We start from the raw sequence: 14400 nt of genomic DNA on the forward strand, positions 1-14400 counted from the left end.
CTGCCACATACGACCATACCCATTGGAAAACTCGGGATCCCTTCCGCTCTCCCATAGATAAGCCAATGAGGGCCGGATTAGTAGTTGGGTCGGTGACGACCAGCGAATACCTGGTGTTGTATGTTTTTGATACCTTTTGATGTGTTTGATGTCTTCGTAGTGGTGGGTGACGAAGGAGGTCCGGCAGGCGATTCATGGTGAACTTGCCTGCAGCTTATTGCTTAGCTAGGAAGTCTACCGTACAGAGACAGTGACAACTGTTTAGACATGTTCCTCTTACGCCCGGGACCACATGGTTCACTTGCGATACGGGTTGAAGACTGCACGTTGCACATAGGCATAACCATGAAAGCTATAAGGCCTGATAGGCTTCACTGTTACCGGTTTCAGTTACCGAGTCCAGCAACACACTTCGGCTTGCTACTTCCAAGCTGCCAGTTCATGAAGGGTGGGACTGTGAGAACCACGTCCAATGTTTTTTAGTCCATCCCTTGGGCTGATGTGGCTTGTGGTGCGACTGACCGCGACTGACCGATGGCCAAAAGAGCGCCTTTCCAGGCAGAAGCTCGAAGTTGTTGTAGGGTCTAATTACAAGATTAACCTGAAAGAAACTTTCATGATGCTGTACCTAGAGTGCAAATATGTGAAGAGATGCCTTCGAAGCGTGGGCCGCTCTAAGCAGCTATTGTCAACCTAGAATCTAAGCAAACTTCCAATCCGGGGCAGAAGGGGCCAGGGTCTTTCACCTTGGTTGATATGGATTATGATTAGTTGCTAGATGTTGACTGTGTATAACAACCGGGTGACCGTTCGCAAGTACACTGATAACTCTTACGTGGCCGACTGCTGTGCAAGATTTCATAACTGAAGTACACGGAAGAATACAACGAGCCCTCAAGTTTCTACAATGCCTGTAATCATAGAGGACTCGATAAGCCAGAATGATCAGCGGCAAAAGAAAGCAGGTTATGAGTTGAGCTGACGGCGATAGGAAAGTATTGTGTTTGCGTTCAGAAGATGATCCGTTTCCCGGGAACGACGACTCTCGAGTCTCTCACAAGGATGTATCCATATCTTTCTTATACTTGTGACTGTAATTGGGACACCATTTGCACTAAAATGCTTCAGTTCAAGATCAAGTCTCACCTCGAATGAACATGAAGAGGTCAAATGGGTTCAAACAACAGGCATAGAGCTACTTGGCAACTTCCTGTTTCCTTCACCGACGAGCAAGGCAGGACACAAGGCCGAACCGCCGTCACTCCCGATCTACATGATTGCCAAGTTGAATACTGTAGTAGCGCTGAAAGCTTGATTCAAGGGAAGACTGATCGTACAGTTCTCAACGATCATCATCTTGAACGTGTCAAAAACTGGGCTACTAAGCGCGTAGTGAACACCCTTTCAACTACTTCTTCTAATCAACCACAACGTGCACAAAATCCCCCTCACGAAGCATTATTATACGTAAGAGCAACCGTGATAACTTCCAAGAGAAGACAAAATATCTCTTTCCTCAAGCTCGCACTGGCTACACTGGTGCCAGCGGCCCCCCTTGATGACTCCAACCGCCTCTACAATGCCGCCTCGAAGCTCAAAGGTCGATAGATCCAATCTTCCTCCAGCTTTCATTCCTTTTAACCAGAACAGTGAAGCACGGTAACGGGAGCTCGAAGAAGAATTTCTTACACAAGAGTCACCCTAAGTTTATAATGAGTCTACACATGTTCCCCTTTGGGCCTCAATTTACATGTCCTAAATCAGCACGCGTCAAAAACAAAACACAAATGTACCGATGGCGGCTGCAGTAGAAAAAGGGGCTGAGCGAGACCTACACAATCGAGTGGGAGTGCCTCCATCACAGACCCCAATGGGCTTCTTCGGTGCCGGCTTCCCCGTGTCCCAGACCATCACGACCGGCCGAGACCACGGCGTGCAGCGACGGCGACGACGCGGAGAACCAGGAGCTTTGCGTGTGGGTGATCGATCGCGCACATCGAGTACGGAGGTCCAGGACTGGGAGATGTCGGATTGCGGCACCTCAAAACACAAGGGGAGACGTGTACAAGATTACGGCGCCGAATGAGGACGTTTGGGGGAGAAAACCTTCATACTGCGTGAGGAACGCTTGCAGGGGGCAAGGGTGATGAGGGGAATGGCCCGCAGGGTCAACGTTTGAACGGTTCTTGATGATAGTGCGGCTCAGCGTGGATCTCGTTTGGCTGTTATGTTTGGAATGGAATATAGGTGGCTGGGATAGTAACGAAGAATATACGGGAGCTAGCAGACACTCGTTGAAGATGAAAAGGTAAAAAAAAAAAAAACCTCCACGCAAGAAAACACAAAGTGTGTTGTGTTGGATGACGGCATGTAAATAATAGGAGGAGACGCAGACAACCTAGGTGCCATGATATATCTTGCCTGTTTTCAGGGTGGCCTCAATTTCATTTCGCGTGGATATCCCTACTGCCACTACCTCGTCAACACCACATGCCAGGGCAGAATCACCAAGAAAGAAAACGATAAGCGATAACACGGCCAAGCGATGCCTAGAAGGTAGACAACAAAGTGGGATGAAGCGGTCCCTGACGCGGGCTTGACCGTGTCCTCAAGGATGGCGACCATTTGGCATGGCTAGAGCAGACACTGAGACAATGTTGGGATGGGATCAATCTGTACTCGAATAATACATTATATATTGATTTGATGCTGTATATGAAGTTGGCACCAGGCTATTGTATGGCATAAAGGGTATATGAAAAATTCGTGCTGCGGCTCCATTGCTCTCGCATCGCTTTTTTGCTAGGGCTTCCCGCAACCCACGTTGCTTTCTCCAGCATTTCGTTCGTTTCGAGTGCACAAATGAAATCTCCCGTAACAGCAGATACGAGGTTTGCAGTTTATCCCGGGGTATTGGTCGACGACTTGCGTCGAAGTCAACATGACCGACTCCATAAACGCCTTGCACGCATATCCATAAATCGGAGGTCGTGGTGTAAAACAAAGGAAATGTGGAAACGAGCGGGCCGACGTTCAAGCAGGCGTCAGAATCAAGACTTTCTACTTCCTCTTCTGTCGGGCCTTCCACTCGGCTCGCGTCACCTTCATCAAGATGTCCTCATCTTTGACCGGAATCCAAGAGGTCAAAGCCTTCATGGCGTTCTCAAAGTCCGAGTCAAGAAGAACATCGCGCAGCGCATGGATCAAAGCCGCGCTGGTGGAGTGCAGAATGTCAATGCCGTTCATGGTGACGGGCGATTCAGGCACTTTGGGAGAGTCTGTGGGGTTTTCTCCAAGAAGCAAGAAGACATCCCAAACGCGAAGCTGAGCCGCGAAGGGGATAGATAGGTTGAATAGTGTCAGGTACCATCGGGTACCGTAGGCTGTAGGATCGATGCAGAGCTCAGTCTAGAAAAGGTCAGTCCAACGTCATCGGTCGAGAGGCGCATATATGTCTTACCAGCTTCTTGGCGACGTCCTTGCCGTCCAGCCATTTGGTCTGAAAATCGTTCAGAGCCGCCATCAGACCATCAAAGCCAGGACTGTACAGCTTTTCTAGGCCTCGTAGTTGCCACAAACGGACAAGCATGACGAAACACTTCTCCTCATCAAAGTAGCACAGCAGTGTCGCCGCCAACGAGGCCATGCCTTGAACGTAGCCAGTATTCGGGAAGTAGAGCGATAATGCGTGCAAAACTCGGAACAACAAGCGCTGACCGCCTCGGTAGCGCTTCCGGAACATGACGTGCCTGCTGATGGTGCGAGGGACGTCCAAGTCGATTTGCACATCGTCCGGCGACCCCCTACACTGCAGGCGATGGAAGTCGGTGATGATGGAATCCTCGGATGGGGAGTCTTTGTGAGCCTTGGCGCTAGTTGCCATGAACGAGTACCACGCAGATGCTCTCCACCGGTCGGGGATGCCTTTCCACGTCCTATCGATGAGCTTTTGGTTCTTGACATCGAAATCGAACTCCATGCCTTCGCCGTCCTTGCCCTTCTTGACGATCTTGGCCATCTTACGCCACTTTTCAGATCTCTCCCATTCCTTCTTTTTGATGGCCTCGGAGATCTTCTCCACCTTCTCTTCATCGCCCAGTGAAAGCGAAAGCATCTCCCCAGCCTCGTCCATCCATCGTCGATCGCGGTTGTGTGGGAACAGGTTTCCTGCTTGTCTGATTGCGGATCGGGTCGACCGACGGGACGCAGCTGAAGCCTTTGATCCTTGCGTGTTGAGAGATCTAGCCGACACCTTCCTACTGGGTCCTCTGGATGGCAAGCCCAACCCAAATGCATCTCGCTTAGAAAAGACGTGCTTCCTTCTAGGCGCCGACTGCGACGATCTAGGTTCAGCGGATGTGCCATTGCTCTTCTCTGGCTTGCGCGGGCTGATGAAGCCATAACGGTCGATGTCGCATCCTTCGAGGTCTTCCCAGTCTTCGAGACCACCGGCCACCTCATACTCGCTGCGTGTTTCGGGACGTTGGGAATAGGAACTTCCAGATCTTGGAGTTCCCCAAGCGGGAGGCTGGAGTTCGGCGACACTGCAGACAAGATACACGTTAGCTTACTTGGTTGGGCACCAGTCCGGGCAAAAGGAAACCATACGGATCATTCTCGACCTCCTCCGTCGGAGTTTCGGCGGTCGAGTTGAGACGCTCGCCAATATCCGACGGTCGGGCTCCGTCTTCCCACCTGAGGCCTTCGCCGGATTCATAGAGCGATCTCACCTTTCGAGATTCCATCTCCACGTCCGCGGACAAGACGCAGATGCTGGGGGTCGTCATTGTGGCTTGCGAGGCCGACTCTGCAGTCGTCTCTGCCGTCGTTGCTTCGGTCGTGGTTGTGTCGGTGGCGCTCAAATGGTTCGCGCTGGTCTCAGTGGTGCTGACGGCAGTGGTCTGGGGCGGCTCTTCGTATTGAATGTGGAGGATGGGGGCATCAGCAGGGGCATCAGCAGGGGTTGGTGGAGGCGCGTGGGCTTTGTCCGTTTGCGACTGTCCATCCATTGTTCCGTCGGTGGTTTGTGCGGGGAACGCGTGAAAACCACCAAACATGAGACTGCCTCGATTCGAGAAAGACAAGGTGGTTAGGAAATCATCTTCGAGGAGGTTGTCCGTGGGGATGGACACTGAAATGGGAGAGAAGTGAACGGCATCCTTGCTCAGGAGTCGGAAGTCTTCGTGGATGTTGACAGGGGAGAAATTAGGCGAGTCATCGGAGGCTGCAAATGAGGTCCGCGAATGGGAGATGATTGGCGCCGATGCAGGCGATAGGTCACCCAGACTCTTGTCCCGCAACTCAACGGGAGAATCGACCGATAAGGCGCTGCTAAGACTGCCAGACTTCTTTCTTTCCGCAATCGCAATTTCGACCTGCGCAGTTTGATAATGATCCATGCTGTCGACCTCTTTGCCGATGCAAGGCGTGCACCAACGACCAGAGTTTTGTTTGCTCAAAACCAACTCATCGACGGAAGTACTCTCGCAGACCGAAGGTGTCACAGGTTGTTCCGTTTGTTGCACAAGAACCGTGTCGGCGTCCAAAACAGCAATCTTGGCGCATGCACGACTCTCTTCGTCCTCGCAGTCCTCCTCAGCAATGGTGGCTGAAGACGATGCAGTAGGCGCCAGCCCAGAATCTCTCTTCCAATCGTTTACCGTCGTATGGCGGGCCGCGGCGCGGGAACGAAACGCAGGATGCTGGTCGATGGCGGGCGGAGGAGCAACAACAACGGGGCTGGAGGGCGGACTCGAGAAGGTCGATGATGATGCAGAAGTGGAAGTTCGACGCGTTGAACAAGAGAGAGATCTTTGGGGAAGTCGTGTAAGAATAGGGATGGGAGGCTCTGCCTGGACCGTCTTCTCGTAGCGGAGGGCAATGAGGCTAGCATCGTCCTTGAAAGGTACGAGCGTAGGCCGGGACTTCAAGCGCATACTGGCGAATTTTTGGGGTGCCATAGTGTGGTATTTCAAGGTGCTCCGGCCGGGGCGTGGGAGGGCGTAGCTTGGGGCCGATCAGACCGTGCTCGACTGCTCAGTAGCAGGCCGAGCCGCGATGTCTAGATGCCGGCGTCGGACTGAAGCAAGATGGAGTAGAGAGGCGACCAAGGCGGGTGTGGTGACGATATAAGTGGTGGAGGGTGAGTGGCTCACCGTCGAGCGCGCTGAGGGCCGTAAGCTTGGGATTCAGGTGTGCCAAATTAAGACCTGGGGGACTAGATAGGCGCTAGCTCGATTGGGCAAACAAGATGCTGAGCCCGAGGTGAGGAATGGAGTGGGATGCCAATGCAATTCCAACAACAACCCAAGAGAAGGTTGTCAGAGGCAAATGCAGCAGGGCCGTGACGTATTCGTACACGTGCGGCGATAGTCGAGGGACGAATGGGTATCGGTAGGAGCAAGCAGGATGTTAGGTCGGCGATGACAAGGACGACACTGGCGAGATTGGTGTGGTGCTGCTGGCGTCGTGTAAGTCAAGTCACTTGAGCGAGTCTGTCTGTGTCTGTGCCGAATAGCAAAAGACCAGCAATGCCAAGGTGAGAGACTGAGTGAAGAAGGGTGTTAAGATACTTTCTAATACTGCGCCGGAGGTGGAGGAATGCTTGGTAGGGAGGATTGGCTACCTTTATGAGGTGAGTGAGGTCGGGTTGATGAGATCCGTTGAGTGACGGGAAAGAGTCGCGTGGTGGGTGTTTTTTGGAATCAGGTGGGTGATCAAAGGCTGTCTATCGGAGGGGGCGTCTTGGGATGATGAATAAACGCCAGGTGCAGGAGAGAAAGGCTCTTGAAAGTTTTGAAGGATGGATGTGTGTGCCAGTGTGGACATGAAATGAGGTGGTGAAGGTGCAAATTCTTGGTCCGGATTCGAAGTAGCTGAGAAGGAGGAAAGTACGGATAACTAAGCTGGGGAAGAGAGAGCAGGGCACCCTTTCTTTTCTCTTCTTTTCTTCCACAATTGCTTCCCCCGGTGCGGCGCCCCGTCTATTTCCTACACGCCCAGCCGTCCTTGCCGCGTTCGTCAGATTGAACAGAAAACGGCGTGGGTGACAGGCTCATGACCTTCGTTTCTCCAGCCCAGCAGGGTCGGGTTGCAAATGCAGGAAGCGGTGGCAGCGGCGGTGGCAGCGGCGGTGGCAGCAATACATCGCGGTAGTGTCCCGGCACCAGAACCACATTGGAAGTCCAAAGTCCACAACACGTTGGAGGCGGTCGGGGGTGAGGAATGCGCTCCTAGCGAGAGCAGGGTATCTTCGGTACGTACTCCTACGTACGGGTCGCACATTCCTAGAATCGGAACTTGCCTTTGGCTGGCAACTTGGCAAGTGTCTACGTACCGTATCCACCTTCGAATGCTGGCAGCTTTTCGTCCCAGAAGGGCGATGGATCCACCGTAAATCAGTATCTAATTGGACAAAAAAGAAGCCCTGGACTGGCCAGCCCGAGTGGGTCCCCCCTGCTTCGACATTTGGCAAGTGGGTGTTGTCGTCTGAACTTGTCATCTGGAGAGGAAGGGCCGTCCTTGAACTTCCAGGCACAAGTTGTTTGCCATCGTAACCATGGGCCTGGGGACAGAGTACCTAGACATTAAAGTGCAATGTAGCCAGGCACAGAAATCACTTCAAATGGATGCGCGCATGAGGAAAACACGATACTCGCACAAAAGAAATGATGAAGACAACGGGGGTGAAACCGCGGAAAGACCAAAAAGACGTGGTCAGTCAGTCAACCACATCGCCAACAACCCATGTCGCCTTGTACAGCAAACGATTCTCGATCGGGTAACTGGCCCCAGTTCCCGCCATCTGTCCATGCGTCCCTACCCAAAGGAAGGGAGAGAAAAGACGGGCCGTACGGATACTTCGACCTCGTCTCTAGGGCATTGCCATTGAGTCGGTGAGGCGCTCTATCTTTCTCTTCTTCATCTCTGCATTACGGAGCAGAGACCGCTACTTGGAGTCAGTCAGTCGTTCATGGGACCCACGCTGCTGCATGACGAGCTCCGTTCGCATGGCTGGTTTCTTCATGACCGCCAAATCTCAAATCTCAACGCGACGACAACCACAGCAACCGACGATGGTCCAACATGGGTTATTGGGTGGTTGGCCCGTTTGATCTCCGGTCTGCCTTACGGATACACAGTAACACGCCCATCTCTGCATTGGCAACACAACAACGGCCGCTTCAAGCAGCCGTAAATTGCGGTCACACTTGTTCGAGGTGAAGAAGGAGCACGAGACTTGCCTCTTTCAAAATCTCCTACGTCGGCCCTGGCTGGTCTCGGCAAAGAGCAAGGCATCTCTGGACCTCCCAATTTCAGCTCCTCCATCGTTGGTGGCAACTGTCTGTCACTAATCGCCCACCGGTCATCGAAAAGGTCTCGATCGATCCACTGGTTCCATGGGCTATCGGAAACGTGTCTTTCCTGTACGGTCAATTTACGAGAAAGAAGAAGAAGAGAAGAAGAAATGAGAAGAAACGGGAACGAGACCTTCCGACGACCAACATCCGATGCAAACAAACACGCCTCTGCACTTGACCCCGGATCCCCTCCGTTTGCAACCACGTCTCTTTGTCAGCCCTTGCAGCCTCCCGCAACGCCAATTCCATCAATTTACGACATGGCGATAGCTACTGGCGTACTGCCCGTCTGGCGACCAATCCGAGTCGATTCCATCCCATGGACAGGCTTTCCGTCTCCCTTGCTCCCGGGCCCGAGGTAGCCCTCATCTCAAGTCTGAAGCCGTGCCGCATATCATCGCAAGTAAACACACGATGCGGCTAGCTTACAGTCCTCCCTTGATCGACAGGCACTCTGTTGCGACTTGCGGCTCGTCTGGATCGACACCAAATACCCTGTGTCTCAGCCTTCCATGTCCTTCACGAGTTCAGAGACACCGCTAGAGGTCTGACTAGGACCAGCAGGGAAGGTTAACCATCAAAGGTACGTACATGAGCCGGAAAGCTGGTAGCATGGTTGGCCCAAGCGACGTTGTTGACTTCCAGTCGCCCTACGTAGGTACATACCCATGTTACAACTTATAAGAAAGACCAGGTTAGGTGTTCTCCCTTTTCACATCGAGCTGAAGTTGTGGACGAATACGGATTGGAAGGGCTTTTGGCGTCGTCTATCATATATGCCAACGCCAATTTGGATCAGGGATTTGAGTTGAAATGAGAGGATCTCGAGTATGTCGACTCTTGTCTATTTCCCAGGCTCGCCCCAGGCACCATAGTACATCGGGGGGAGGGGGGGAGGGTGAAAAGCAAATCGAATCCCAAGAATGCGCAATATCGCTGGAGCTGAGCTTCAAGACCTTTCCCCTCTCCTCTTCCCTCTCGGACAAATTTTTCCAAAATGCAACGGGATCAAAACATGTCACGCCTTCGTGTGCCCCGTACACCAATAAACAGCAGATCCAGACTTTTCAGAAGCAAACGGAAACTTCCCGACCGGCTCCATCCATGCCGTTCCCCGGCTCGTCCCACGTAGCACATCTCGAACAGTTGGCAAATCACACAAGAACCAATCGGCCCAACAGCGTTTGCGTTCCATCATTTTTTTGTGAACCTTTTTTTAAAGGGCCAAACCGCCCGCCCTCCCGCTTCCCTCGAGAGGGATAACTACAGCATCCAGTGTACACTACGGATACTGCCAGCCCAGGCCCAGCGCGGCGCCAGGAACAAAGATCTGACGTGGCACATCCTAGTCCGCGAGTGACACTCCCACGACCAGGCCCAGCCAATGGTTAATTGTATCCTACACTTCACCTATTGGTACGAATGCTATGGTTCTAGTCGGAGGCACCCGAGACATTTGCGACCGTTACCTCCGAACAACACCTTCAATATCCCCGCATTGGGTTCGGCTTCATCAGCTCCCCCCCCTCTCCAATTCGAATTTCAGGGTCCTCCGCACCCCTCACCTTCTTACCCTAGGCGCTTCCCCCCTTTCCGTGTCACTGGGTCGTCCCACCAGGGGCCAACACAGGACGTTCCACGATCCACCGAAGCCATCTTGTGTAGCAAAAAAGTTCTGCCCTGAATAAATCTGTAAGCGCTGCGCCGACTGACAATCCACGTCAGGCAACGAAATGAGTTGAACCGCGGCTCCCCTTCGTGTCCCTCGTGGATCTCGCATATCTCGTGACTCTTTTGTGCTTCGTCAACGTGGCTCAAGTCAGACTTGGGCAACTTTGCACTCGGTCGAACTATTCGGAGGGCAAAATCCGCGTGCCTGCATTTCTCCCCCTCCTTGTTGGCAACTTGTCCCCCCTCCTCAAAGAACCACTTCTCCATTCTCCCCGCTATGTTCACGAACAGTGGAAACGGGCCGAGTGGGGGCTACCTTCTCCAAAGCTCTGGGGCGCCAGCACAATCCAGTATGAGTCAACAGGAGAGGGAACAGGAGGACAAGAGCACATGGGTCATTGTTCCCGAGGAATAGACTGTAGATTCTCTATCCCGTCGCTGAGCTCTTCTGCCTTTGGGCACCTTGGCACATCGCGAGCTAATTCCAATGTCCTCCATCGCATTGAATCCCTTCGTCTACGGAGTACGAGATGCTCCCTCCCCGGGGGCTATCACAATATCGCAGTGGACCCTATCTGCTTCCCCTTGCATCGTCCGTCCCATCGAATCAATCAAACGCTATGCTTATCGGGATCCTTTTCGCCCTACTTCGTGTCATGTCCTCGAGTCTCTCCACCCATCCCCCTACTGCTGTGCGGTGTCTGCGCTTTGGCGCCTGGTGGGACAGCCACTTGGAAGTCGAATACCGATTCCCATTACTCATGTACCTAATCCGCCTCTGACAGGGTTTGCCTCTCCCTCTCAAACCTCTTCATTCTCCCAGTCCTTCTCGCTGAACATCGGGCCCTTCCGCGCGCCGCTAGCTTCAAGCTTCGAAAGGAACTCGGGCGGTACCGTGGGGATGTACTTGCGTGCCCTCTCTCTGTTGACGCCGCCGAAGCCAGCACCGTAAGACACCAACATATCCGTGACCGATGGCAGGGTGAAGGGCAGCATCATGGCCGGGTCCATGAGGAGGTTCTCCGGCGCGTCGTCCTCTTCCTCATCGCTCTCATCGGCCCCTGGCGTCTTTGTCGCCGCCTGGCTCCCTGGCGTTCCCCCTATACCGCCGTTTGCGGGCTTCGTCTTGACCGGTGTTGACGGTGCGCTGCTCTTGCGGTCCTCCTTCCTGCGCACATGCTCCGCCTGGATCGCGTTGAGATACTTGAGTGCGCTCTTAGGCAACCCCTTTTCGCCAACTTCCGGCCTGTAATGCGAAGCCGCATGTATGAGCTGCTGCGGGCTCAGCCTCTTCAGTTGTTGCAGGGTACCGACCAAGGCCTCGAGGTCGTCGGCGCCAAGGGACGAGAAGCACTGCAGCCATTGGAGCAGCTGGATAACGGGGGCCATGTGCCGCCTCGCAGCGTCTATTGTCGTCTCTCCCGAGGACTTCGTCTCACCTCCTTCGTAGTGTTCTGGTTGGCGGTTGTTGGTCCTAGCCCAGTCCTCCAGTGTCGACACGTTCATGCGGATTTGCATCGCCTTTGTCCGAGCCAGGTACTTTCGGTTGGACATGATGCGGTTGAAGAGCTCGGCGCCGAGCCAGTAGAGGAGTTGAGAGATGATTTGCGCCGTAATAACTGAGTGGATATCATAAAGATCAAGAACGAACAAGGTGGATGAGAGTAATGAAGTGACGTTGCGCGGAGCAGGCTTGGCCCGTTGCTTTGGGGAGGGGGGCCGGAAGCGCTTCTCCATGGGCTCTTCCTTGACTTGTGCTTTTCGTTTAAAGATCCTCCACTCGTTCTGGAACGCAATGTCTTCGAAGCCTGGGATTGTTTCGTGATCTAGCATCGCTGCGTCAAGCACCTTGTCTAACCGCCTCTCGGCGTCCCGTACGATGAGGATGAATATCTCGTTGATGAGCTCCGACAGCTGAGCCTGGAACTCGACCGTAGCTTCCACGAGCCCGGCATCTTTCTTCAGGTAGTGAAGCAACAATGTGGCGTTTGATATCCAGAAGGCAAGTATCGTCATGTCCCACTGGTACTGTTCAACAACGTCGTTGATCTTGTCCATGGCCGAAATCATCAGCTTGGCTAGGAGGTCGGGGCTAGAGTGGTAGTGCGCGTATCGTGCGCTTAGGAAAATCATGTTCGCCGGTACAGGCTTTTGTGCCGGTGATCGCTGGGGCGTCATGTTGGTGATTACAATGTCGAGAATGCGGTCGAGCTCGTGTTCCTGGAAAACAAACATCTGGTCGTGAAGACAACGAGACCACTCGAACTCTGGTTGCTCTTCCTCGAGCTCCTCGGAATTCTACGCATGTCAGCATGTAGGCCGTTCAGATGTGCCTAGTCAGAGCTTACCTCTGGCTGGTCATCCATGCCAACGTTGCCCAAATCAACCTCAAGGTCTCGAGCGCTGTCCATCATCATCCGTCTCCGCAGTTCGTTCTCGGCCATTTCCTCCTCAAAACGATCCTGTGAAAACCCAGGGTTGTAGAAGTCGTCGGTACCGGCGTTGCCAATATTGTAGCCGCTATCGTGTAGGTAGAAGGACATGTCGCTGTCGGGAGGGACAAAGTCGAAGGCCGTCCGGCCAGACGACGTCTTTTGTTCGGCCGAAGCACCGTTGTCGAGGAGAGTCTTGGCGATGCTCTTATGCCTATTCGTCATCGCCCACATAAGAGCGCTCCACTGATTTCGGTCTTGCTTGTCGACGTCTGCGCCAGCGTCGATGAGCGCTTGCACGACACCCTCGTGGCCCTGGATCCGAGTCAGCGATAGCACTTTCGCCGTGTGTCAAGCCTCGACTCACAAAACAGCTTGCGTATATCAGCGGCGGTGTTCCGTCTTCGTCCGGCGCATTGATATCGACATAAGCCTTTGCCTTGCCGCTCACGATGTTGCTGACCCTCTCGACGTCGCCATTGCTGGCAGCCATGTTCAGAGCTCTCTGCAGCGAGTCCTTCTTTTCGTCCTCGGACAGCTTTCCGTTTGCAAGTATTGTTTCCTCGTCGTCGAAGCCGGGCCCAACCCGGTGGGCGGCTTGTGCGGCAATCATCTCCATGAGGCGCGCGTCGCTGTTCTTGGGGCCTGCTGTAATGTCCTCGTCATATGTGCGATCGTCAAGGCTTAGGTCGCCAAAGTTGAGGGGCTTTGCAAGGACAGGCGTTGTCAGAAACTGTGATTGTCCTGTGTGATGTGTTGAGCGGCGTCAGTGTGCGATGCTCCTCCCCCTTCGTGCTTCCGGGTAGTGAGTATGCGGATGACGTGGGAACGTCAACTAACCTTGCCATCCATCATACATCTCCGTCTCTGGAACCAACTCGACGGGACGGCGACTGCGGTCGTTGAGGGACTTGGGCAGGTCGTCTGGCAGTGGGCGTGGCTTCTTGTCGCCGAAACCACCACTAGCGTCCTCGAAGTCCATGGTGGGAGGAGGGGCAACTAGGAGGCCCGGTAGGCATTAATGAGTCGGCGGAGGGTATTGTTTTATGCGGCGCGAGTTTCGAGGTAAGATGCGGGCCGGGTGTTTGTGGGAAACGGCGCACGGAAAGTTTCGTGGCTCCCAAAGATGTTATGTCGGGCGAGGTCTGTCTCTCGCACTGGATAGTAGAAGTAGAAGTAGGTAGTTGTAAAGGAACGAAATAGCGCTCGGCGCCGCTACTGTCGTGTGATGTCGAAGTGTTGTTCCGTGTCCAATCCACTCCTCCAGTTGTGTGTGCTGTATGCCCAGTCCCGGACCCAGTTCTGTCCCATAGGAAAGGACTCTCGGTACCCGAGTCCCGCAACGGTCCACGCCAACAGGGCTCAGTTCAGGTAGATGAACCACGGGCGATCGGGCTGTTGATGTCACTAATTGATTACGGCGGGCATCCGTTTCTACCGTGCTACCTCACCTTTCACGCACCGCCTAAACAGCAACGCTGAAGGAAGCTCCCCCGCCTAGCTCCCGGAAGAGTGTACCCTACGTATGGACCGTGCATGCCCTGGCTTCCATTGCAGTGCCCCACCAAGCTTCCCCTGACGGAACTTTGCCATGGAACTGAAGATCACTCTCTCCTGTCAAGTTGACAACCCCTTTCTCCCTGACTGCAATATGTGTATAATGTGCCTGTCGTTGCTCTACCATACACCATACAATGTCCGCATCTTCAAGCCTCAATAAGGTACTCCGTATAGATATGTATCTGAGAATAGCAAGACTGCCTTCAGGTTGACCCCTTCATCTCTCTTCTGGTCAATGGCCCTCATGATCAGCCAGTGCGGACAAACCACTCAAAGACCAGCGCATGCACGCTCACACAGAAACGAGGGGGGTAAGGTAGGTCCTGGCATGAAGCTCACCCCTTATTCGCTTATTCCAATTTTTTCTTAGATTTGTT

General features: G+C 53.5%; 2 protein-coding genes across 2 annotated transcripts; both read right to left on the bottom strand.

The window, feature by feature from the left end:
• Positions 1-3060: 3060 nt before the first annotated feature.
• Positions 3061-5960, bottom strand: BDP81DRAFT_313355 (TBC domain-containing protein; the record flags this gene model as incomplete). Its single annotated transcript, XM_060583882.1, has 3 exons — positions 3061-3408; positions 3461-4544; positions 4609-5960. 3 exons carry the CDS (start codon positions 5958-5960, stop codon positions 3061-3063), a joined length of 2784 nt encoding a protein of 927 aa, XP_060448166.1.
• Positions 5961-10832: 4872 nt separating this feature from the next.
• On the bottom strand, positions 10833-13445 carry BDP81DRAFT_447228 (DIL domain-containing protein; the record flags this gene model as incomplete). The annotated part of the gene is made up of 4 exons (XM_060592160.1): positions 10833-12329; positions 12380-12778; positions 12831-13207; positions 13304-13445. The coding sequence occupies 4 exons, from the start codon at positions 13443-13445 to the stop codon at positions 10833-10835; spliced, it is 2415 nt and encodes an 804-aa protein (XP_060448167.1).
• Positions 13446-14400: the final 955 nt, after the last annotated feature.

The sequence above is a fragment of the Colletotrichum phormii genome, assembly GCF_030913505.1.
Source record: "Colletotrichum phormii strain CBS 102054 chromosome Unknown BDP81scaffold_5, whole genome shotgun sequence".
Lineage (NCBI taxonomy): Eukaryota > Fungi > Ascomycota > Sordariomycetes > Glomerellales > Glomerellaceae > Colletotrichum > Colletotrichum phormii.